The 25,303-nt window shown below is 58.0% G+C and overlaps 1 protein-coding gene across 1 annotated transcript in view; it reads right to left on the minus strand.

Moving 5' to 3' along the window:
• The window catches only part of PRKRIP1 (PRKR interacting protein 1), a 166,697-nt gene that overhangs the window by 39,061 nt on the left and 102,333 nt on the right, over window positions 1-25,303 (minus strand). The window contains exon 3 of the mRNA XM_085649599.1: window positions 8,099-8,177. Coding sequence (XP_085505725.1) covers window positions 8,099-8,177 — 79 coding nt within the window. The remainder of the gene's footprint in view (window positions 1-8,098; window positions 8,178-25,303) is intronic.

A 25,303-nucleotide genomic window follows, 5' to 3' on the forward strand; every position in this document is an offset into this window, starting at 1 on the left:
ACTGGAGATGAACTTCAGTATGGATTGTGGTGGACAGGCCTTCAAGGTTAACTCACAATTGACACCACTAGGGTACACCTGCTTGTGCTAAGACATCAAGCCTTCTAAAGTCTAGTGGGGCCTTCTAAGGTCTAGCATGGGAATATGCTCCCTCAGTAGAGTGGTCTGGTGGACTGGTCATGAAGGCTGAACCCAGTTCCCCAGTTCCAAATTCGACAGCTCTGGCCCTAGTGCCACATCCTCTCCCCCACTGAACACCATATTTGCCCACTGAGAGAAACTCGCACTGCCTTCAGCTATAACCTAATTGTGCCCGCTATAAACACTTGGATGTTGCTCAATTCAAATTATGCACTTGATAAGAGTAATATGCTGCCTAATAAGAAAAAGTAAAAGCAAACACTCATAGGGAATGCAAGATTAAGTAAAGTATGTGAAATGTAAGCAGAAACAACATGGTTACCTTAACGATCTCTCACTCACTATTCAGAAATCAGCGAGTGATTTTACCTGAGTGGGGGGCCAGGGGGTACTGGAACCAGGAAAAAACTTAGCCTTGGTAACCAGTTCACAAAGGTATGTTGACTGTGCACCTCACATAAAGCATACAGCTGACTGTTGTGGTGCACTGTAGCACCCAACAACACTTTTCGATAATGTACATCACATGCAGACATGGAATAGCGCACAATGGGTAGAGCTTATATAGCACATAGGCCAGAAATACCATATAGATGGATGGCACACAGCTCCCAAGAGCATTGTAAGTAGTTTAAAACTTACGCAAGCACACGCAAGCATCGAACAGAACACTCTGGCCAGACCTTGCATACACCCCACATAGCGCAGATATGCTATTCAGCTGGCTGCAATGTGGCCCCAAAGAGCACTTTTCAATAGCATGTAACACACACAAACTTCCAACACAACACATTAAATAGAACATTTTGCTTACATCTAACTAAGCACAGACATGGCATTTGGGCCGTGGGCCATATTTTCCATAGAATGCTTTATATAAACATAAATAACGTACCATAAAATGTAATTGCTCCCCCTATAGTTGTGTAGCTCTATCTATAACTTGGTCATCAGATTGTGCTACAACAAAGACGATGATGCTGGGCTGGTAAACCGGAGAGAGAGGGCCAACCCATCTTCACTACTGAGAGGCTCAGAAGTGCATCATTTAATTTATGAGGCAGGCCGCCTGGCCGCAGGACTGATTTGATGCAACTGGTGCAACCATGCTGCAGCTGCGAGCTACAACTACTGCGCTGATGGCCTGACTTTACGCCACTCTACTCTATGCCACTGCACTTTTGGGTCGAGGTGCATCAGTGCATGTGCTGTATGTGCCATGTCTAGAGGTGGATCCAGGAATTAAGGGAGGGGAGGTGGACGGGACCTCAAGACGGTGTAGCGATTGGTGGAGCATTAGCTTCTGTACGAACTTCATAATAAGGTAGAGATTTGTTATGGGGTCGGATGTTGTAAATAAAAATGTTAATCTCCAGGGTTGACTTAAGATTCATCTGTTAAACACTGCATGGATGGTCGAGCTATGACGGTCACGTGTCCCAGCCCATGCTGATGGCAGTGGAGGAAATGGGTTCCATTGAAGACATGGAGGTTAAAAATTATGCTGTGTGAGACAATCAACTTTTCAAACTTGAGAATGTGTAGGCGACAGACTGATTCACCTGAGGCCTGGCCTGCAGCTTCAGTGGCAGGCGCGAGCAGGCAGCAGAAGACAGGGAAACGTTAGCATTGGCAATAATTAAATTAAGGACGCACCTGTCCATCCTGGGCCACACGGTCCCTCTCAGCCGCCTAACCTCACGCTCACTTTAAATTGCGCAAAGTGACATGCGCATAAGAATGACCAGCCCACCCATAATATGCACCACCCTAATTTATGATGAAGCGGCCGCGCTTGCAACTACAGGGAGCATAATGTATGTTATGTAACTCCCAGCATTCGAGAAGATTCGGATGTGTGGAGTGCTAAGTGGTTGCTGGCTGCGCCGCAGCCGCGAAGTGGGCCCCTGGAGCGCGGAGGCTGCAGGGGCCTGTTACGCCCCTGGGGGCAGTGGAAAAGGAGAGCATGGCAGCTTGTTAGGGATACTCAAAGCACAATATGTTGTAAAGTAAAAACATTTTCAAGAACTTCAAAACAGAGAGGAGAGAGAGTGTGTGTATGTATTTGTCTGTGTGTCATAGTAAAAAATCCTAGGTGAAATTCGACAGACACCTCACCATACCCAACTGAATGTACCTGTACCCAAATATTTAATATAGAATACATTTATTGGAGGGTAACACCCCCCCCACCCAAAGCTGCGCCCAGGTGGGTTATGCGTGCGCCTGTAGCAAACACTGGGTTGTAATGTTTAACAGGCAGGACCAACTCGGCTCTTTAACCTTCGAAGTGGATGTGATGGGTAACAATGTCACCTAATACTGAAGTAACATGATACGGTTTGCGTGATACACTGCATAATCGTTCAATATTTCCATTAATAGTGACAACGGACAGTCCTTACCCATGGTGTTGAAAGCCACAACCCCATGAGCTCCACAAACTCCTTTCTCTGAGTTTACGACCGACCATGAAAGCAGCTCCGGCAGCGCCAAGAGGGATATTCCTTCTGCGGGCTGCTTCCTGGTTGCGCGCCTTCTGCTACAAAGTTTGCAAATACCGAGGCTTTAAGCGGAGGGAGCGTGAGGGGCGGGCGGTCAGCGCCAGTCATGACATGCTAATGAGAACGGCCAGCCTTGGGAGAACATGTGAGGTGGGATTCCTGGAGTGTAGGTACGTCAGGGGCGCCCAGAGCGGGGAGAGCGAAGTGGCATTCACGGGCCAGGGGCAGAACGTCACCAGACTTTGATTCAGCTGAGCCCAACCATAGTATGCTCCACACTAAGGGTGAAGGCCGCACATCAATTAATTTATGATGAGGCGGCCGCGCTTGCAACTATGGCGAGCGTAACATAAGTTACGTAACTCCCAGCAATGCATCCGAGAAGGTTCAGATGTGTGGAGTGCTAAGTGGTTGGTGACTGTGCCACGGCCGCGGAGGAGGCCCCTGGAGCACAAGGGCCCCCCGCACCGTGGAGGCTGCAGGGGCTTGTGTTACACCCCTGGCTGAACAGCAGCCAAACTGGTGTACAACATGGCTAAAACACATTGCCAAAGCCAATAGCTCTCATATAGGCGGGACCTATTGGTTTTGCCAATGCTCATTTTTAAAATGCATTATTCTTTATTGGAGTCTCAGGCGTATTCTCAAAAGTACTCATCTAGCCAGGTCCACATTTATTGCCCTTTGATGTCGCTCTGGTGGGTCATGCCCTTTATTCGCTTTTGTACAAATCCCTTTGGGTGCCTGTCTTTCTGCTTTCAGAATTGGAAACCCATAAAGTTTCTCACTAGCCTGTTACCTCAAGTATTGGCTTCCAATTCGAATTTGTCATGGGACGTAGCCACTGCTTGCCAAATTGCATGCGTGGAAGAATTAGATGTGCAATAAAGTGAAATGACATCTCATACTTGAGACATGTCCCATGTGTTAAGTGAAGCTAGGCCCCCGCACCCTTGCTCGCTGATACCTGGGTCCCGGGTGGTTGGAGGTGCCGATGTCCAGGGTTGCACCGATGAAATCAGCGTCCAAGCCCTTCGGTGACTCCTGGAAGGGCAGCTTCAGCATGGTGCGGATTCCTGCAGGGCAGGCCACGGTCTCAGCACTCGGGGGCATATTGAGGGGAGTGCCCAAAGCGGTGCGATAGGGGCAAGAGGCCGGAGACCCCTTGCTCTCAGGAGGCCCGGTCTGTCAGAAGATGACAGTGCAGTCTGAGGAACGGGGTCCCCTGCAGCACGCGCTGCTCCTCTGCCCCGACACATAGCTGCCAAGATTTCAGATTGCTTATGTGTGGCATTTTTATAATTTCAGTGTAATTATGAGTGACATTGAACGACTATGAGTAACACTTTCTCGCGAGCAAAATCAAATAAAGAGGCAAAAATTGCCACGGCACTTGCCCCTCTCAACCATGCACACACCTCTTTCTCAGAACTTGCAAGGCTCCAATTTTTACCTGCGTCAGACTTGCAATGTGCATATTCTAGTTGTCGGAGTCTCAGATGGGACATTGGAGCAGTAGAATACAGAAGTCACTATCCACCACTGTGCCAAAAGGACAACATTTTGAGATTGTATTAATCAATCGAAAATTGAATGAGATTAATGTATAAGAATGCCTTTCTCATTTATTTTTCTTGAGCTGTGTGTTCTTTGGCCAGGCTGGGAAGGAGGGTCACGGGCTGCAGAAGCATGCAGGAATTGAAAGATGTGTTCCGAGCCAAGGTCGGACTGTTCTACAGGGGCAGCTAGCCAGTGCTGAAGGCCTGGTCTGCCAGGTCAGTGTGTGCGCTGGTTTTTTGTCTGTTTGTGGTCGGTTTTGTGGTCTGCTGTGCCGGTTTTCACTGTTGATTTGCCTGTTATTAAAACAAACATAGCAATGTTTAAATTCATTAGGTTTTCTATTCCTTGCAAAATACTTGTATGATGTGTATGAGTGAAACCTGGCACTATTTGGGTCTCGTTCACTTATTAAAGCACTTTTACTTTGGTGCCTGTGCCTAATGTCTGTCCCAGTCTGATTCTGGTCGAAATGGACAGAGAATCACTGGCAGTGTGATCTCTCCTCGCTGGGAAGTGTGAATTAGTGTTAATTATCCAGTTTCTGCAGGCCTAGACAGATAGTAATAAAACAGTGACACTCGCAGGCCCACGTGTGCCCCCTCCAAAAACACCCATCCACAGCAGCACGACCTTTTTAATAGCGGAAGAAACAAGAAACCGTTAAATCCGACCCCTAATGGGAGAAGCTCCACAATAACACGTTATTGAAAATGCAGAAGGAGGCCTGAGCCTGCAATGGGAGGGGGTTATTGTTAAACAAATAGGCATTTTTATTATAAAAAGAATCATATCTACCAACTAAAGGGGGTATAATGAGGTCAGCACACCTGCTGCCGGTAGCTCTGTGAGTGGGACAGGGAGGGGGCGGACTCACCCAGCTCGTCCTGGTCTTTGCTTCTCTCTGAGGGTGTTGTCTCGATTTTATTCCGTTTTTTTAAGGCTCGAGTCTGCAGGACTAATGGGCCCTTTTTCTGTCATCGAACAGAGCTGGACAGCTGCGAAGAGAAGCAGCCTCACTCTGCCTGTATCTCCGGCTCCCGTCACAGGCTCCAGCACTCTCCTTCGAACGGCCAGGCTGAATCAGTAGTGTTGCCAGCCAGCCGAGCACCATGATTCTGGTGCAGCCCGCAAACCAGTGAGCCCTGCAGCCAGCCTCTACCTCCAATTTCCCTACAAAATGTAACTCTCTGCGCCCTGGCAGCAGGACGTGCCCTTACGTCCTCACTCCCCCCTTCCGGCGCCAAGGCCAAGATGTTACACGCAGCTCCTCCCCGTAGGTATGCGTTAAAATCAATTTGTGCATCTCGACTCTAAAGAAGTGCTCTTTAATTGTCAAATTCGGGCGTTCAGAACGCTCGAGTTTGACAATTAAAGATCACTTCTTTAGAGTCGAGATGCACAAATTGATTTTTACGCATACTATCGCTGTGAGCAGATTATGCAGTGACGGACTGGCTGCTCAGAAACCGCCGCCGCACATGTGTCCACCGCCCTCAAAATAGTGCCGCCTGGGGCGGACCGCCCCCACCGCCCCCCCCTAGCTACGCCAGTGGGAGCTGGAAAACTGTCTTGTAGATCTTTGTGAGTGTTTTGTCAAGTATCCTACTCTCCCACCCTTACAGAGCCTCGCTACCATATGTTAGGGTTGGAAGTACCTTCGCCTGAGCTACCTGGAGGATCGGTGCAAGTGTGGGACCTTTTAGTTTTATGTATGCAGATCTGAGAGCAAATGATAGTGCAGTGCCTTTCTTTTTTATTTCAGTCATCTGGCGTGGAACCTCGGGGCGAAAGGATCGCCGGAAGGGCGGGGGAGGTAAATATACCTGGCCCCCGCCCACTCGTCGCGCCGGAAAGGACTGTAAAAAGTTGCGGACCACGGAGGTCCTGACAATAGCCCGTCGGGTTTTTGCCTAAAGTGGCACTAAGGTGGCCGCCCTCCTATGGGGGTCCCTTACGTTGGCAGCCTCATAGTGCCCATATCGACAACACATCCAACCCACAAACACAGCAATAACATAATTTTAAAAAAAACACAAGACACAAAGGTTGTTGGAGAAAGACCTGGAACAAGCTCAGAGTCAACATCAGACACTCCCCCACTCTGCACACCTTCAGGAAGAGCTTCAAGACCTGGCTCTACGACTGATCCAAAGGTGCCCCCCCCCCCCCAGCACCTTGAGACCCTCACGGGTTAGTAGCGCTCTTTATAAACCCAGATTGACTGACTGAAGTATCTGCATGCGAAGTACTTCGCTTCATTATCGATTAGAGCTATCATGCAATAGTTCCCGGTAGACTTTTTGTCACGCCCTTTGAAGATTGGGGCGAGTATCGAGCCACGCCATGAGGGGTGATGCAGTTCTTTTCCAATATGGATGAATAAAGCGGGGCTAGTCGGATAACCCAGAATGCTGGGTCATCCTTATATAGAGCCGGTGAAATTACGCCTGGGTCTGGAGCCCCGTCCCTGCGTTCCTTAGCAATTTGTTTTGGATTAGGGCCTCAAAGATGAGGCTTCCGGACACTGCTGGCAGCTGAGCCTTCCTCCGACGCGTGAAATTAATAATTAGATTAGTCATTCCTCATAGCCACAGAGTGTGCATATTTCAAGGTAACTTCTCCCACTATATTCCTAAAATCCTGCATGAAAAATCATGGCCCTGAACTAAATCTATTGATAGTTCTGTGGCAAAGCCAGATTTCACTTGCATACGGTATGGGAGTACCAGACCCCGTTTTAATTTTTGATGAAAATTTACCCTCGCTGTGCTTTTTAAATCAGTTTAAATTCATGGAGCTGGCAGAAAATATTGCCTCCGATAGATACATTTTCTTTGTGATTTGATGGTTGAAATTGACATGTATTTTTTTTTTTAAATGGCTCCTGCGATGCCACACATGCACATAAATATACTGTTAATGTATATCAGGTATAAACCCTGATGAAGAATAAACACAAGTGACGAAGCTGAAAAATCAAAACCAGAGTGTTCTGAAACAGTAGGTTGTGCATGTAGATGACAATAAAAGCAATGTGTTGGACAGAAGTCACAAATTTATGTACCCTATATGAAAAGCTAAAACAGAGGTTTTCTATTTAAGGGGGTAAGTGAATGCCAGACTTTTGTCAACACAACCTCAGGATATAAGAAGCGTGGTGGTGAAGAAATATTAAGGAGTAATACTCGTTAAATACTCATTAATAAATTAATATATAGTAATTTCTCATCACCACACAGAGCGCATATTATAGGGTAACCCCGATTGTCACAGCTTCTACATTCTCAGATTGCATGCTATTGCAAAAAGCCTTCTCCTACAACATTCCTAAAATCCTGCATGACAAAAATGGCCCCGACCTAAACCTGTTGATTGTTCTCTCTCATTCCATCTTCAGTTGAATGCCCCCTGCCTTCTCTCCCATCCTCTGCACGCCTTACTGTCTCTGAAGGTAGCCCACTCTGTTGCATGCCAGTCTGCATTACTGTATGTTATTGTGTTACTGTGTTACTGCAAACTGCCCACACCTCATGAATTACATGTCCATCTTTGCAACCATAGAGTCCTGAAATCTGGCCTATCTACTCTTCAACATGTGTATGAATTCACACAGATGATCACACCTAACCCCTCTTTGCTTACTCTACCACAAAGAAACTGGAGGCGATGCATGGAACAGTTTCCTAAACACACAAGACTAATCCAAACAACCAACCAACACTGGATTAGCTACAACTTTGCGTTCTTGAGTAGTGTGCCATCCAGTATAAAGCACTGAAATGCCTCATCAGTGGTGGTAATCATGATAAAAATGCAATTACAATAAAAATTAGATGTGCAAGAGGTTGATTATTTCATAAACTATTTTAAAGAGGCTGTTATTGTCCACTTACCCATGACATCTCTCACAAACTCGGGAGGAGCTCTTGGTGCCCATTCTTTGTGTCTTTCGGCTATTTGAACACTCTTATCCTAGGAAATGTAATAAAAATAAATATGGAATGCACACATCAAAACAATTTGGTTTGCCATTAATTACTTTACCATCAAATGCAACTTCTCTGGGACAAACCAATCTTAAAAGAGCACATTAAGAAGACAGTGTCTTCTGCACTCTTTCACCATGTTGCACGAGCTTACTCACACGTCTCTTTATCTGCGCATCCATTCAACTTCATTTGTGGTACTGTCTCCCTCAACGCCATTGAAATAATGTGCTGTATACGTTAGAAGAGCCTATAGCGGTCTTAATAAGTGAAAGATGAATAATATTAAAATCAGGTTGATCAAGAATACTAACACGTTGCAATCACTACTTCTAAAAATAAAGCGGATTTGGAATGAGCGGGTGGGTGTGAGGGGGAGAAGAAATAGACGGGCCGGGTGGGAGGGGGAGAAGAAACAGACAGATTGAGAAGATACAGACTCGAGAAGAAACAGCCGGGGCGGGTGAGAGGGGGAAAAGAAACAGACGGGATGGGTAGGGGGGGGGGGGAGAAGAAAAAGAGAAACGGGTGCGCTTAGTGAGAGATATTGAAGACACAGAATGGGCGAGTGGGAGGGGGGAGAACAAACAGATGGGGAGGATGGGAGGGAGAGAAGAAACAGAGACGGGGCAGGTGGGACGGGGAGAAGAAACATAAGGAGCGCGTGGGAGGGGTAGAAGAAACAGACGGGCGGGTGGGAGGTTTGAGAAGAAACAGACGCTGCGGGTGGGAGGGGGGAGAAGAAACAGACCGGGTGGGAGGGGGGGGGGAGAAGAAACAGACGGGGCGGATGGGAGGGGGGAGAAGAAACATACAGGGCGGGCGGGAGGGGGGAGAAGAAACATACAGGGCGGGAGGGAGTGGAGAAGAAACAGACGGGGCGGGAGGGAGTGGAGAAGAAACAGACGGGGCGGGTGGGAGTGGAGAAGAAACAGACGGGGCGGGTGGGAGGGGAGAAGAAACAGACGGGGCGGGTGGGAGGGGAGAAGAAACAGACGGGTGGGAGGGGAGAAGAAACAGACGGGGTGGGAGGGGGGGGGGAGAAGAAACAGACGGGGTGGGAGGGGGGGGGGAGAAGAAACAGACGGGGTGGGAGGGGGGGGGGAGAAGAAACAGACGGGGTGGGAGGGGGGGGGGAGAAGAAACATACAGGGCGGGCGGGAGGGGGGAGAAGAAACATACAGGGCGGGAGGGAGTGGAGAAGAAACAGACGGGGCGGGTGGGAGTGGAGAAGAAACAGACGGGGCGGGTGGGAGGGGAGAAGAAACAGACGGGGCGGGTGGGAGGGGAGAAGAAACAGACGGGTGGGAGGGGAGAAGAAACAGACGGGGCGGGTGGGAGGGGAGAAGAAACAGACGGGGCGGGTGGGAGGGGAGAAGAAACAGACGGGCGGGTGGGAGGGGAGAAGAAACAGACGGGCGGGTGGGAGGGGAGAAGAAACAGAGACGGGCGGGTGGGAGGGGAGAAGAAACAGAGACGGGCGGGTGGGAGGGGAGAAGAAACAGAGACGGGCGGGTGGGAGGGGAGAAGAAAGAGAAAGGGCGGGTGGGAGGGGGAGAAGAAAGAGAAAGGGCGGGTGGGAGGGGGAGAAGAAAGAGAAAGGGCGGGTGGGAGGGGGAGAAGAAAGAGAAAGGGCGGGTGGGAGGGGGAGAAGAAAGAGAAAGGGCGGGTGGGAGGGGGAGAAGAAAGAGAAAGGGCGGGTGGGAGGGGGAGAAGAAAGAGAAAGGGCGGGTGGGAGGGGGAGAAGAAAGAGAAAGGGCGGGTGGGAGGGGGAGAAGAAAGAGAAAGGGCGGGTGGGAGGGGGAGAAGAAAGAGAAAGGGCGGGTGGGAGGGGGAGAAGAAAGAGAAAGGGCGGGTGGGAGGGGGAGAAGAAAGAGAAAGGGCGGGTGGGAGGGGGAGAAGAAAGAGAAAGGGCGGGTGGGAGGGGGAGAAGAAAGAGAAAAGGGCGGGTGAGAGAAGGAGAAGAAAGAGAAAAGGGCGGGTGAGAGAAGGAGAAGAAAGAAAAGGCGGGTGAGAGAAGGAGAAGAAAGAAAAGGCGGGTGAGAGAAGGAGAATGTTGGACCCGGCCTCGAAGAATGGCCCTCCGTGCCCCCGCACCACCGAAACCTGGCGCCTGCAGCCCAAGCCCGCGGCCCAGCCGGCCCTTCCCACCAGGACACCCGCACCAACCCCGGACATCCCCGTCCATGGCCTCTCTCCTTTCGGCCACCCCGGGCACGCGTGCCCACTCCATGCAACAAGATGGCCGCCCGGCTCCAGCGCGACCCGGGCCTCGAGGCGCCACTCCGGCTGGAGGACATCACGCTTCCAGGGGATGAGAGAGGGAGGAGCAGTTTCTATCGCACCTCTAACTCCCCTGGGACGATGGGTTTCAATCGGCCCTCCGGCCTCCCTGCGGGCTGGCTCCGTGCCTGCTGGGTGTCTGGGACTCCTCCTGACCCGGCCCTGAAAGGATCAAAAGACAATAGCAGGAAACCCCGACAAGCGGCCCCCAGGTGACAAGACCCCTGCCTGCACAGACTCCGGACATCAAAGCGGGGTCGACCTATAACAAGGGGTGCTCTGAGACTGTCCGAGAGATTCGACGCTGGAACAACGAGAGCTGCCGACGTGGTCGCGGCTCCTGGAACTTGAACCCACCTGAGCCCTGCTGAGTGACTCGCGGCTCCCTGAAGATCGTAAGACCTCCGAACTCGTACCTGAGCCCTGCTGAGTGACTCGCGGCTCCCTGAAGATCGTAAGACCTCCGAACTCGTACCTGAGCCCTGCTGAGTGACTCGCGGCTCCCTGAAGATCGTAAGACCTCCGAACTCGTACCTGAGCCCTGCTGAGTGACTCGCGGCTCCCTGAAGATCGTAAGACCTCCGAACCTGTACCTGAGCCCGCTGAGTGACTCGCGGCTCCCCCAGACCCTCACGGTCCCGCCGGACCCCGACTCCGACCACGTATCCCCCGGCTCGAGGATTGTGAGCTGTGCGCCGGATACGTCCCTGCTTTGAACCGTTACCAGAGACAGTCCCGCTACCCCCTACCTTTCCGAGACTCTTGAGCCCGTGCTCCCCTTGTACATATTTGCAGTGATACCTATTTGATAAAGCTTGTTTTCTGAGAATACCCAGTGTGGTCTCTCTGTGTCGTGTGGTGCCAGAAGTACAATCCTAGTTGCGAGATTCCTCCCCCTGGGGAGTCTCTCGCCAGTGCCCGGCTACAATACTACACGGGTGGGACTCAGGGAAGTCAGGACCCCCTTCCGGGCTCCTCCGAGGTCGCCGTCTAACAGAGAAGAAAGAGAAAAGGCGGGTGAAACAGACGGGGGAGGTGGGAGGAGAAGAAATAGACAGGGCGGGTGGGAGGGGGAGGAGAAGAAACAGACGGGGCGGGTGGGAGGGGGAGAAGAAACAGAGACAGAGCGGGTGGGATAAGAAAGATGGAGCGGGTGGGAGGGAGGGAAAGAAACAACAGATGGGGTGGGGGTAGGGGAGAAGAAACAGGGTTTGGAGAAGAAACAGGGTACGGGTGGGTGGGGGAGAAGAAATAGGGTACGGGCGGGTGGGGGAGAAGAAATAGGGTATGGGCGAGTGGGTGACTGAGAAGAAAAAGGTTATTAACAGAGAAGAAACAGGGGATGGGTGGGGGGGAAGTAACAGGGGACGGGTGGGTGAATGGGTAGGGGAGAAGAAACAGGGGACGGGTGGGTGAATGGGTAGGGGAGAAGAAACAGGGGACGGGTGGGTGGGTGGGGGAGAAGAAACAGGGGACGGGTGGGTGGGTGGGGGAGAAGAAACAGGGGACGGGTGGGTGGGTGGGGGAGAAGAAACAGGGGACGGGTGGGTGGGTGGGGGAGAAGAAACAGGGGACGGGTGGGTGGGTGGAGGAGAAGAAACAGGGGACGGGTGGGTGGGTAGAAACAGGGGACGGGTGGGTGAATGGGTGGGGGAGAAGAAACAGGGGACGGGTGGGTGAATGGGTGGGGGAGAAGAAACAGGGGACGGGTGGGTGGGTGGGGGAGAAGAAACAGGGGACGGGTGGGTGGGTGGGGGAGAAGAAACAGGGGACGGGTGGGTGGGTGGGGGAGAAGAAACAGGGGACGGGTGGGTGGGTGGGGGAGAAGAAACAGGGGACGGGTGGGTGGGTGGGGGAGAAGAAACAGGGGACGGGTGGGTGGGTGGGGGAGAAGAAACAGGGGACGGGTGGGTGGGTGGGGGAGAAGAAACAGGGGACGGGTGGGTGGGTAGAAACAGGGGACGGGTGGGTGAATGGGTGGGGGAGAAGAAACAGGGGACGGGTGGGTGAATGGGTGGGGGAGAAGAAACAGGGGACGGGTGGGTGAATGGGTAGGGGAGAAGAAACAGGGGACGGGTGGGTGGGTGGGGGAGAAGAAACAGGGGACGGGTGGGTGGGTGGGGGAGAAGAAACAGGGGACGGGTGGGTGGGTGGGGGAGAAGAAACAGGGGACGGGTGGGTGGGTGGGGGAGAAGAAACAGGGGACGGGTGGGTGGGTGGGGGAGAAGAAACAGGGGACGGGTGGGTGGGTGGGGGAGAAGAAACAGGGGACGGGTGGGTGGGTGGGGGAGAAGAAACAGGGGACGGGTGGGTGGGTGGGGGAGAAGAAACAGGGGACGGGTGGGTGAATGGGTAGGGGAGAAGAAACAGGGGACGGGTGGGTGAATGGGTAGGGGAGAAGAAACAGGGGACGGGTGGGTGAATGGGTAGGGGAGAAGAAACAGGGGACGGGTGGGTGAATGGGTAGGGGAGAAGAAACAGGGGACGGGTGGGTGAATGGGTAGGGGAGAAGAAACAGGGGACGGGTGGGTGAATGGGTAGGGGAGAAGAAACAGGGGACGGGTGGGTGAATGGGTAGGGGAGAAGAAACAGGGGACGGGTGGGTGGGTGGGGGAGAAGAAACAGGGGACGGGTGGGTGGGTGGGGGAGAAGAAACAGGGGACGGACGGGTGGGTGGGGGACGGGTGGGTGGGTGGGGGAGAAGAAACAGGGGACGGGTGGGTGGGGGGGGGAGAAGAAACAGGGGACGGGTGGGTGGGGGGGAGAAGAAACAGGGGGCGGGTGGGTGGGGGGGGAGAAGAAACAGGGGGCGGGTGGGTGGGGGGGGGAGAAGAAACAGGGGACGGGTGGGTGGGGGGGGGGAGAAGAAACAGGGGACGGGTGGGTGGGGGGGGGGGAGAAGAAACAGGGGATGGGTGGGTGGGGAGGGGGGAGAAGAAACAGGGGATGGGTGGGTGGGGGGGGAGAAGAAACAGGGGATGGGTGGGTGGGGGGGGGAGAAGAAACAGGGGATGGGTGGGTGGGTGGGAAGAAACAGGGGATGGGTGGGTGGGTGGGAAGAAACAGGGGATGGGTGGGTGGGTGGGGGAGAAGAAACAGGGGATGGGTGGGTGGGTGGGGGAGAAGAAACAGGGGATGGGTGGGTGGGTGGGGGAGAAGAAACAGGGGATGGGTGGGTGGGTGGGGGAGAAGAAACAGGGGATGGGTGGGTGGGTGGGGGAGAAGAAACAGGGGATGGGTGGGTGGGTGGGGGAGAAGAAACAGGGGATGGGTGGGTGGGTGGGGGAGAAGAAACAGGGGGTGGGTGGGTGGGTGGGGGAGAAGAAACAGGGGGTGGGTGGGTGGGTGGGGGAGAAGAAACAGGGGGTGGGTGGGTGGGTGGGGGAGAAGAAACAGGGGGTGGGTGGGTGGGTGGGGGAGAAGAAACAGGGGGTGGGTGGGTGGGTGGGGGAGAAGAAACAGGGGATGGGTGGGTGGGTGGGGGAGAAGAAACAGGGGATGGGTGGGTGGGTGGGGGAGAAGAAACAGGGGATGGGTGGGTGGGTGGGGGAGAAGAAACAGGGGATGGGTGGGTGGGTGGGGGAGAAGAAACAGGGGATGGGTGGGTGGGTGGGGGAGAAGAAACAGGGGATGGGTGGGTGGGTGGGGGAGAAGAAACAGGGGATGGGTGGGTGGGTGGGGGAGAAGAAACAGGGGATGGGTGGGTGGGTGGGGGAGAAGAAACAGGGGATGGGTGGGTGGGTGGGGGAGAAGAAACAGGGGATGGGTGGGTGGGTGGGGGAGAAGAAACAGGGGATGGGTGGGTGGGTGGGGGAGAAGAAACAGGGGATGGGTGGGTGGGTGGGGGAGAAGAAACAGGGGATGGGTGGGTGGGTGGGGGAGAAGAAACAGGGGATGGGTGGGTGGGTGGGGGAGAAGAAACAGGGGATGGGTGGGTGGGTGGGGGAGAAGAAACAGGGGATGGGTGGGTGGGTGGGGGAGAAGAAACAGGGGGTGGGTGGGTGGGGGAGAAGAAACAGGGGATGGGTGGGTGAGAAGAAACAGGGGGTGGGTGGGTGGGTGGGGGGGAGAAGAAACAGGGGTTGGGTGGGTGGGGGGGAGAAGAAACAGGGGTTGGGTGGGTGGGTGGGGGGGAGAAGAAACAGGGGTTGGGTGGGTGGGTGGGGGGGAGAAGAAACAGGGGTTGGGTGGGTGGGTGGGGGGAGAAGAAACGGGGGTTGGGTGGGTGGGGGGGGGGGGGGAGAAGAAACGGGGGTTGGGTGGGTGGGGGGGGGGGGAGAAGAAACAGGGGTTGGGTGGGTGGGGGGGGAGAAGAAACAGGGGTTGGGTGGGTGGGGGGGGAGAAGAAACAGGGGTTGGGTGGGTGGGGGGGGAGAAGAAACAGGGGATGGGTGGGTGGGTGGGGGGGAGAAGAAACAGGGGATGGGTGGGTGGGGAGAAGAAACAGGGGATGGGTGGGTGGGTGGGGAGAAGAAACAGGGGATGGGTGGGTGGGTGGGGGGGGAGAAGAAACAGGGGATGGGTGGGTGGGTGGGGGGGAGAAGAAACAGGGGATGGGTGGGTGGGTGGGGGGGAGAAGAAACAGGGGATGGGTGGGTGGGTGGGGGGGAGAAGAAACAGGGGATGGGTGGGTGGGTGGTGGGGGAGAAGAAACAGGGGATGGGTGGGTGGGTGGGGGAGAAGAAACAGGGGATGGGTGGGTGGGTGGGGGAGAAGAAACAGGGGATGGGTGGGTGGGTGGGGGAGAAGAAACAGGGGATGGGTGGGTGGGTGGGGGAGAAGAAACAGGGGATGGGTGGGTGGGTGGGGGAGAAGAAACAGGGGATGGGTGGGTGGGTGGGGGAGAAGAAACAGGGGATGGGTGGGTGGGTGGGGGAGAAGAAACAGGGGATGGGTGGGTGGGTGGGGGAGAAGAAACAGGGGATGGGTGGGTGGGTGGGGGAGAAGAAACAGGGGATGGGTGGGTGGGTGGGGGAGAAGAAACAGGGGATGGGTGGGTGGGTGGGGGAGAAGAAACAGGGGATGGGTGGGTGGGTGGGGGGGAGAAGAAACAGGGGTTGGGTGGGTGGGTGGGGGGAGAAGAAACAGGGGTTGGGTGGGTGGGTGGGGTTAGAAGAAACAGGGGTTGGGTGGGTGGGTGGGGGGAGAAGAAACAGGGGTTGGGTGGGTGGGTGGGGGGAGAAGAAACAGGGGTTGGGTGGGTGGGTGGGGGGAGAAGAAACAGGGGTTGGGTGGGTGGGTGGGGGAGAAGAAACAGGGGTTGGGTGGGTGGGTGGGGGGAGAAGAAACAGGGGTTGGGTGGGTGGGTGGGTGGGACAGGGGTTGGGTGGGTGGGTGGGGGGGAGAAGAAACAGGGGTTGGGTGGGTGGGTGGGTGGAGAAGAAACAGGGGTTGGGTGGGTGGGTGGGGGGGAGAAGAAACAGGGGTTGGGTGGGTGGGTGGGGGGGAGAAGAAACAGGGGTTGGGTGGGTGGGTGGGGGGGAGAAGAAACAGGGGTTGGGTGGGTGGGGGGGAGAAGAAACAGGGGTTGGGTGGGTGGGTGGGGGGGAGAAGAAACAGGGGTTGGGTGGGTGGGTGGGGGGGGGAGAAGAAACAGGGGTTGGGTGGGTGGGTGGGGGGGAGAAGAAACAGGGGTTGGGTGGGTGGGGGGGGGGGGGGGAGAAGAAACAGGGGTTGGGTGGGTGGGGGGGGAGAAGAAACAGGGGATGGGTGGGTGGGTGGGGGGGAGAAGAAACAGGGGATGGGTGGGTGGGTGGGGAGAAGAAACAGGGGATGGGTGGGTGGGTGGGGAGAAGAAACAGGGGATGGGTGGGTGGGTGGGGAGAAGAAACAGGGGATGGGTGGGTGGGTGGGGGGGAGAAGAAACAGGGGATGGGTGGGTGGGTGGGGGGGAGAAGAAACAGGGGATGGGTGGGTGGGTGGGGGGGAGAAGAAACAGGGGATGGGTGGGTGGGTGGGGGGGAGAAGAAACAGGGGATGGGTGGGTGGGTGGGGGGGAGAAGAAACAGGGGATGGGTGGGTGGGTGGGGGGGGAGAAGAAACAGGGGATGGGTGGGGGAGAAGAAACAGGGGATGGGTGGGGGAGAAGAAACAGGGGATGGGTGGGTGGGTGGGGGAGAAGAAACAGGGGATGGGTGGGTGGGTGGGGGAGAAGAAACAGGGGATGGGTGGGTGGGTGGGGGAGAAGAAACAGGGGGTGGGTGGGTGGGTGGGGGAGAAGAAACAGGGGGTGGGTGGGTGGGTGGGGGAGAAGAAACAGGGGGTGGGTGGGTGGGTGGGGGAGAAGAAACAGGGGGTGGGTGGGTGGGGGAGAAGAAACAGGGGGTGGGTGGGTGGGGGAGAAGAAACAGGGGGTGGGTGTGGGAGAAGAAACAGGGGGTGGGTGGGTGGGTGGGGGAGAAGAAACAGGGGGTGGGTGGGTGGGTGGGGGAGAAGAAACAGGGGGTGGGTGGGTGGGTGGGGGAGAAGAAACAGGGGGTGGGTGGGTGGGTGGGGGAGAAGAAACAGGGGATGGGTGGGTGGGTGGGGGAGAAGAAACAGGGGATGGGTGGGTGGGTGGGGGAGAAGAAACAGGGGATGGGTGGGTGGGTGGGGGAGAAGAAACAGGGGATGGGTGGGTGGGTGGGGGAGAAGAAACAGGGGATGGGTGGGTGGGTGGGGGAGAAAAAACAGGGGATGGGTGGGTGGGTGGGGGAGAAAAAACAGGGGATGGGTGGGTGGGTGGGGGAGAAGAAACAGGGGATGGGTGGGTGGGTGGGGGAGAAGAAACAGGGGATGGGTGGGTGGGTGGGGGAGAAGAAACAGGGGATGGGTGGGTGGGTGGGGGAGAAGAAACAGGGGATGGGTGGGTGGGTGGGGGAGAAGAAACAGGGGATGGGTGGGTGGGTGGGGGAGAAGAAACAGGGGATGGGTGGGTGGGTGGGGGAGAAGAAACAGGGGATGGGTGGGTGGGTGGGGGAGAAGAAACAGGGGATGGGTGGGTGGGTGGGGGAGAAGAAACAGGGGATGGGTGGGTGGGTGGGGGAGAAGAAACAGGGGATGGGTGGGTGGGTGGGGGAGAAGAAACAGGGGATGGGTGGGTGGGTGGGGGAGAAGAAACAGGGGATGGGTGGGTGGGTGGGGGAGAAGAAACAGGGGATGGGTGGGGGAGAAGAAACAGGGGATGGGTGGGTGGGTGGGGGAGAAGAAACAGGGGATGGGTGGGGGAGAAGAAACAGGGGATGGGTGGGTGGGTGGGGGAGAAGAAACAGGGGATGGGTGGGTGGGTGGGGGAGAAGAAACAGGGGATGGGTGGGTGGGTGGGGGAGAAGAAACAGGGGATGGGTGGGTGGGTGGGGGAGAAGAAACAGGGGATGGGTGGGTGGGTGGGGGAGAATAAACAGGGGATGGGTGGGTGGGTGGGGGAGAAGAAACAGGGGATGGGTGGGTGGGTGGGGGAGAAGAAACAGGGGATGGGTGGGTGGGTGGGGGGGAGAAGAAACAGGGGATGGGTGGGTGGGTGGGGGGGAGAAGAAACAGGGGTTGGGTGGGTGGGTGGGGGGAGAAGAAACAGGGGTTGGGTGGGTGGGTGGGGGGAGAAGAAACAGGGGGTGGGTGGGGGGAGAAGAAACAGGGGTTGGGTGGGTGGGTGGGGGGAGAAGAAACAGGGGTTGGGTGGGTGGGTGGGGGGAGAAGAAACAGGGGTTGGGTGGGTGGGTGGGGGGAGAAGAAACAGGGGTTGGGTGGGTGGGTGGGGGGAGAAGAAACAGGGGTTGGGTGGGTGGGTGGGGGGAGAAGAAACAGGGGTTGGGTGGGTGGGTGGGGGGAGAAGAAACAGGGGTTGGGTGGGTGGATGGGTGGGACAGGGGTTGGGTGGGTGGGTGGGGGGGGAGAAGAAACAGGGGTTGGGTGGGTGGGTGGGTGGAGAAGAAACAGGGGTTGGGTGGGTGGGTGGGGGGGAGAAGAAACAGGGGTTGGGTGGGTGGGTGGGGGGGAGAAGAAACAGGGGTTGGGTGGGTGGGGGGGAGAAGAAACAGGGGTTGGGTGGGTGGGGGGGAGAAGAAACAGGGGTTGGGTGGGTGGGGGGGGGGAAGAAACAGGGGTTGGGTGGGTGGGTGGGGGGGAGAAGAAACAGGGGTTGGGTGGGTGGGTGGGGGGGAGAAGAAACAGGGGTTGGGTGGGTGGGTGGGGGGGGGAGAAGAAACAGGGGTTGGGTGGGTGGGGGGGGGGGGGGAGAAGAAACAGGGGTTGGGTGGGTGGGGGGGGGGGGAGAAGAAACAGGGGTTGGGTGGGTGGGGGGGGAGAAGAAACAGGGGATGGGTGGGTGGGTGGGTGGGGGGGAGAAGAAACAGGGGATGGGTGGGTGGGTGGGGGGGAGAAGAAACAGGGGATGGGTGGGTGGGTGGGGAGAAGAAACAGGGGATGGGTGGGTGGGGGGGGAGAAGAAACAGGGGATGGGTGGGTGGGTGGGGGGGAGAAGAAACAGGGGATGGGTGGGTGGGTGGGGGGGAGAAGAAACAGGGGATGGGTGGGTGGGTGGGGGGGAGAAGAAACAGGGGATGGGTGGGTGGGTGGGGGGGAGAAGAAACAGGGGATGGGTGGGTGGGTGGGGGGGAGAAGAAACAGGGGATGGGTGGGTGGGTGGGGGGGAGAAGAAACAGGGGATGGGTGGGTGGGTGGGGGGGAGAAGAAACAGGGGATGGGTGGGTGGGTGGGGGGGAGAAGAAACAGGGGATGGGTGGGTGGGTGGGGGGGGAGAAGAAACAGGGGATGGGTGGGTGGGTGGGGGGGGAGAAGAAACAGGGGATGGGTGGGGGAGAAGAAACAGGGGATGGGTGGGGGAGAAGAAACAGGGGATGGGTGGGGGAGAAGAAACAGGGGATGGGTGGGGGAGAAGAAACAGGGGATGGGTGGGTGGGTGGGGGAGAAGAAACAGGGGGTGGGTGGGTGGGGGAGAAGAAACAGGGGGTGGGTGGGTGGGTGGGGGAGAAGAAACAGGGGGTGGGTGGGTGGGGGAGAAGAAACAGGGGGTGGGTGGGTGGGTGGGGGAGAAGAAACAGGGGGTGGGTGGGTGGGTGTGGGAGAAGAAACAGGGGGTGGGTGGGTGGGTGGGGGAGAAGAAACAGGGGGTGGGTGGGTGGGTGGGGGAGAAGAAACAGGGGGTGGGTGGGTGGGTGGGGGAGAAGAAACAGGGGATGGGTGGGTGGGTGGGGGAGAAGAAACAGGGGATGGGTGGGTGGGTGGGGGAGAAGAAACAGGGGATGGGTGGGTGGGTGGGGGAGAAGAAACAGGGGATGGGTGGGTGGGTGGGGGAGAAGAAACAGGGGATGGGTGGGTGGGTGGGGGAGAAGAAACAGGGGATGGGTGGGTGGGTGGGGGAGAAGAAACAGGGGATGGGTGGGTGGGTGGGGGAGAAGAAACAGGGGATGGGTGGGTGGGTGGGGGAGAAGAAACAGGGGATGGGTGGGTGGGTGGGGGAGAAGAAACAGGGGATGGGTGGGTGGGTGGGGGAGAAGAAACAGGGGATGGGTGGGTGGGTGGGGGAGAAGAAACAGGGGATGGGTGGGTGGGTGGGGGAGAAGAAACAGGGGATGGGTGGGTGGGTGGGGGAGAAGAAACAGGGGATGGGTGGGTGGGTGGGGGAGAAGAAACAGGGGATGGGTGGGTGGGTGGGGGAGAAGAAACAGGGGATGGGTGGGTGGGTGGGGGAGAAGAAACAGGGGATGGGTGGGGGAGAAGAAACAGGGGATGGGTGGGTGGGTGGGGGAGAAGAAACAGGGGATGGGTGGGTGGGGGAGAAGAAACAGGGGATGGGTGGGTGGGTGGGGGAGAAGAAACAGGGGATGGGTGGGTGGGTGGGGGAGAAGAAACAGGGGATGGGTGGGGGAGAAGAAACAGGGGATGGGTGGGTGGGTGGGGGAGAAGAAACAGGGGATGGGTGGGTGGGTGGGGGAGAAGAAACAGGGGATGGGTGGGTGGGTGGGGGAGAAGAAACAGGGGATGGGTGGGTGGGTGGGGGAGAAGAAACAGGGGATGGGTGGGTGGGTGGGGGAGAAGAAACAGGGGATGGGTGGGTGGGTGGGGGAGAAGAAACAGGGGATGGGTGGGTGGGTGGGGGGGAGAAGAAACAGGGGTTGGGTGGGTGGGGGGGAGAAGAAACAGGGGTTGGGTGGGTGGGTGGGGGGGGAGAAGAAACAGGGGTTGGGTGGGTGGGTGGAAGAAACAGGGGTTGGGTGGGTGGGGGGGAGAAGAAACAGGGGTTGGGTGGGTGGGTGGGGGGAGAAGAAACAGGGGTTGGGTGGGTGGGGGGGAGAAGAAACAGGGGTTGGGTGGGTGGGTGGGGGGGAGAAGAAACAGGGGTTGGGTGGGTGGGTGGGGGGGAGAAGAAACAGGGGTTGGGTGGGTGGGTGGGGGGGAGAAGAAACAGGGGTTGGGTGGGTGGGTGGGGGGGAGAAGAAACAGGGGTTGGGTGGGTGGGTGGGGGGGAGAAGAAACAGGGGTTGGGTGGGTGGGTGGGGGGGGAGAAGAAACAGGGGTTGGGTGGGTGGGTGGGGGGGGAGAAGAAACAGGGGTTGGGTGGGTGGGGAGAAGAAACAGTGGTTGGGTGGGTGGGTGGGGGGGAGAAGAAACAGGGGTTGGGTGGGTGGGTGGGGGGGAGAAGAAAAAGGGGTTGGGTGGGTGGGTGGGGGGAGAAGAAACAGGGGATGGGTGGGGGAGAAGAAACAGGGGATGGGTGGGGGAGAAGAAACAGGGGATGGGTGGGTGGGTGGGGGGAGAAGAAACAGGGGATGGGTGGGTGGGTGGGGGGAGAAGAAACAGGGGATGGGTGGGTGGGTGGGGGGAGAAGAAACAGGGGATGGGTGGGTGGGTGGGGGGAGAAGAAACAGGGGGTGGGTGGGTGGGTGGGGGGAGAAGAAACAGGGGGTGGGTGGGTGGGTGGGGGGAGAAGAAACAGGGGGTGGGTGGGTGGGTGGGGGGAGAAGAAACAGGGGATGGGTGGGTGGGTGGGGGGAGAAGAAACAGGGGATGGGTGGGTGGGTGGGGGGAGAAGAAACAGGGGATGGGTGGGTGGGTGGGTGGGGGGAGAAGAAACAGGGGATGGGTGGGTGGGTGTGGGAGAAGAAACAGGGGATGGGTGGGTGGGTGTGGGAGAAGAAACAGGGGACTGGAGAAGAAACGGGACGGTTGGGTGGGGGAGAAGAAACAGGGGATGGGTGGGTTGGTGGGGGAGAAGAAACAGGGGACGGGTGGGTGGGTGGGGGAGAAGAAACAGGGGACGGGTGGGTGGGTGGGGGAGAAGAAACAGGGGACGGGTGGGTGGGTGGGGGAGAAGAAACAGGGGACGGGTGGGTGGGTGGGGGAGAAGAAACAGGGGACGGGTGGGTGGGTGGGGGAGAAGAAACAGGGGACGGGTGGGTGGGTGGGTGGGGGAGAAGAAACAGGGGACGGGTGGGTGGGTGGGTGGGGGAGAAGAAACAGGGGACGGGTGGGTGGGTGGGTGGGGGAGAAGAAACAGGGGACGGGTGGGTGGGGGAGAAGAAACAGGGGACGGGTGGGTGGGTGGGGGAGAAGAAACAGGGGACGGGTGGGTGGGTGGGGGAGAAGAAACAGGGGACGGGTGGGTGGGTGGGGGAGAAGAAACAGGGGACGGGTGGGTGGGTGGGGGAGAAGAAACAGGGGACGGGTGGGTGGGTGGGGGAGAAGAAACAGGGGACGGGTGGGTGGGTGGGGGAGAAGAAACAGGGGACGGGTGGGTGGGTGGGGGAGAAGAAACAGGGGACGGGTGGGTGGGTGGGGGAGAAGAAACATGGGGGAGAAGAAACAGGGGATGGGTGGGTGGGTGAGAAGAAACAGGGGATGGGTGGGTGGGTGAGAAGAAACAGGGGATGGGTGGGTGGGTGAGAAGAAACAGGGGATGGGTGGGTGGGTGAGAAGAAACAGGGGATGGGTGGGTGGGTGAGAAGAAACAGGGGATGGGTGGGTGGGTGGGGAGAAGAAACAGGGGATGGGTGGGTGGGTGGGGGAGAAGAAACAGGGGATGGGTGGGTGGGTGGGGGAGAAGAAACAGGGGATGGGTGGGTGGGTGGGGGAGAAGAAACAGGGGATGGGTGGGTGGGTGTGGGAGAAGAAACAGGGGATGGGTGGGTGGGTGGGGGAGAAGAAACAGGGGATGGGTGGGTGGGTGGGGGAGAAGAAACAGGGGATGGGTGGGTGGGGGAGAAGAAACAGGGGGTGGGTGGGGGAGAAGAAACAGGGGGTGGGTGGGTGGGGAGAAGAAACAGGGGGTGGGTGGGTGGGGGAGAAGAAACAGGGGGTGGGTGGGGGGGAGAAGAAACAGGGGGTGGGTGGGGGGGAGAAGAAACAGGGGGTGGGTGGGTGGGTGGGGGGGAGAAGAAACAGGGGGTGGGTGGGTGGGTGGGTGGGTGGGGGGGAGAAGAAACAGGGGGTGGGTGGGTGGGTGGGGGGGAGAAGAAACAGGGGGTGGGTGGGTGGGTGGGGGGAGAAGAAACAGGGGGTGGGTGGGTGGGTGGGTGGAGAAGAAACAGGGGGTGGGTGGGGGGGAGAAGAAACAGGGGGTGGGTGGGTGGGTGGGGGGAGAAGAAACAGGGGGTGGGTGGGTGGGGGGAGAAGAAACAGGGGGTGGGTGGATGGGTGGGGGAGAAGAAACAGGGGATGGGTGGGTGGGTGGGGGAGAAGAAACAGGGGATGGGTGGGTGGGTGGGGGAGAAGAAACAGGGGATGGGTGGGTGGGTGGGGGAGAAGAAACAGGGGATGGGTGGGTGGGTGGGGGAGAAGAAACAGGGGATGGGTGGGTGGGTGGGTGAGAAGAAACAGGGGGTGGGTGGGTGGATGAGAATTAACAGGGGGTGGGTGGGTGGGTGAGAATTAACAGGGGGTGGGTGGGTGGGGGAGAAGAAACAGGGGGTGGGTGGGTGGGGGAGAAGAAACAGGGGATGGGTGGGTGGGTGGGGGAGAAGAAACAGGGGATGGGTGGGTGGGTGGGGGAGAAGAAACAGGGGATGGGTGGGTGGGTGGGGGAGAAGAAACAGGGGATGGGTGGGTGGGTGGGGGAGAAGAAACAGGGGATGGGTGGGTGGGTGGGGGAGAAGAAACAGGGGATGGGTGGGTGGGTGGGGGAGAAGAAACAGGGGATGGGTGGGTGGGTGGGGGAGAAGAAACAGGGGATGGGTGGGTGGGTGGGGGAGAAGAAACAGGGGATGGGTGGGTGGGTGGGGGAGAAGAAACAGGGGATGGGTGGGTGGGTGGGGGAGAAGAAACAGGGGATGGGTGGGTGGGTGGGGGAGAAGAAACAGGGGATGGGTGGGTGGGTGGGGGAGAAGAAACAGGGATGGGTGGGGGTGGGTGGGTGGGGGAGAAGAAACAGGGGATGGGTGGGTGGGGGAGAATTAACAGGGGGTGGGTGGGTGGGGGAGAAGAAACAGGGGGTGGGTGGGTGGGGGAGAAGAAACAGGGGATGGGTGGGTGGGGAAGAAGAAACAGGGGATGGGTGGGTGGGTGGGGGAAGAAGAAACAGGGGATGGGTGGGTGGGGGAAGAAGAAACAGGGGATGGGTGGGTGGGTGGGGGAGAAGAAACAGGGGATGGGTGGGTGGGTGGGGGAGAAGAAACAGGGGATGGGTGGGTGGGTGGGGGAGAAGAAACAGGGGATGGGTGGGTGGGTGGGGGAGAAGAAACAGGGGATGGGTGGGTGGGTGGGGGAGAAGAAACAGGGGATGGGTGGGTGGGTGGGGGAGAAGAAACAGGGGATGGGTGGGTGGGTGGGGAGAAGAAACAGGGGATGGGTGGGTGGGTGGGTGGGGGAGAAGAAACAGGGGATGGGTGGGTGGGTGGGGGAGAAGAAACAGGGGATGGGTGGGTGGGTGGGGGAGAAGAAACAGGGGATGGGTGGGTGGGTGGGGGAGAAGAAACAGGGGATGGGTGGGTGGGTGGGGGAGAAGAAACAGGGGATGGGTGGGTGGGTGGGGGAGAAGAAACAGGGGATGGGTGGGTGGGTGGGGGAGAAGAAACAGGGGATGGGTGGGTGGGGGAGAATTAACAGGGGGTGGGTGGGTGGGGGAGAAGAAACAGGGGGTGGGTGGGTGGGGGAGAAGAAACAGGGGGTGGGTGGGGAAGAAGAAACAGGGGATGGGTGGGTGGGTGGGGGAAGAAGAAACAGGGGATGGGTGGGTGGGGAAGAAGAAACAGGGGATGGGTGGGTGGGGGAGAAGAAACAGGGGATGGGTGGGTGGGTGGGGGAGAAGAAACAGGGGATGGGTGGGTGGGTGGGGGAGAAGAAACAGGGGATGGGTGGGTGGGTGGGGAGAAGAAACAGGGGATGGGTGGGTGGGTGGGGGAGAAGAAACAGGGGATGGGTGGGTGGGTGGGGGAGAAGAAACAGGGGATGGGTGGGTGGGTGGGGGAGAAGAAACAGGGGATGGGTGGGTGGGTGGGGGAGAAGAAACAGGGGATGGGTGGGTGGGTGGGGGAGAAGAAACAGGGGATGGGTGGGTGGGTGGGGGAGAAGAAACAGGGGATGGGTGGGTGGGTGGGGGAGAAGAAACAGGGGATGGGTGGGTGGGTGGGGGAGAAGAAACAGGGGATGGGTGGGTGGGTGGGGGAGAAGAAACAGGGGATGGGTGGGTGGGTGGGGGAGAAGAAACAGGGGATGGGTGGGTGGGTGGGGGAGAAGAAACAGGGGATGGGTGGGTGGGTGGGTGGGGGAGAAGAAACAGGGGATGGGTGGGTGGGTGGGGGAGAAGAAACAGGGGATGGGTGGGTGGGTGGGGGAGAAGAAACAGGGGATGGGTGGGTGGGTGGGGGAGAAGAAACAGGGGATGGGTGGGTGGGTGGG

The sequence above is a fragment of the Triturus cristatus genome, chromosome 3_2, assembly GCF_964204655.1.
Source record: "Triturus cristatus chromosome 3_2, aTriCri1.1, whole genome shotgun sequence".
In the NCBI taxonomy this organism is placed as follows: Eukaryota; Metazoa; Chordata; class Amphibia; order Caudata; family Salamandridae; genus Triturus; species Triturus cristatus.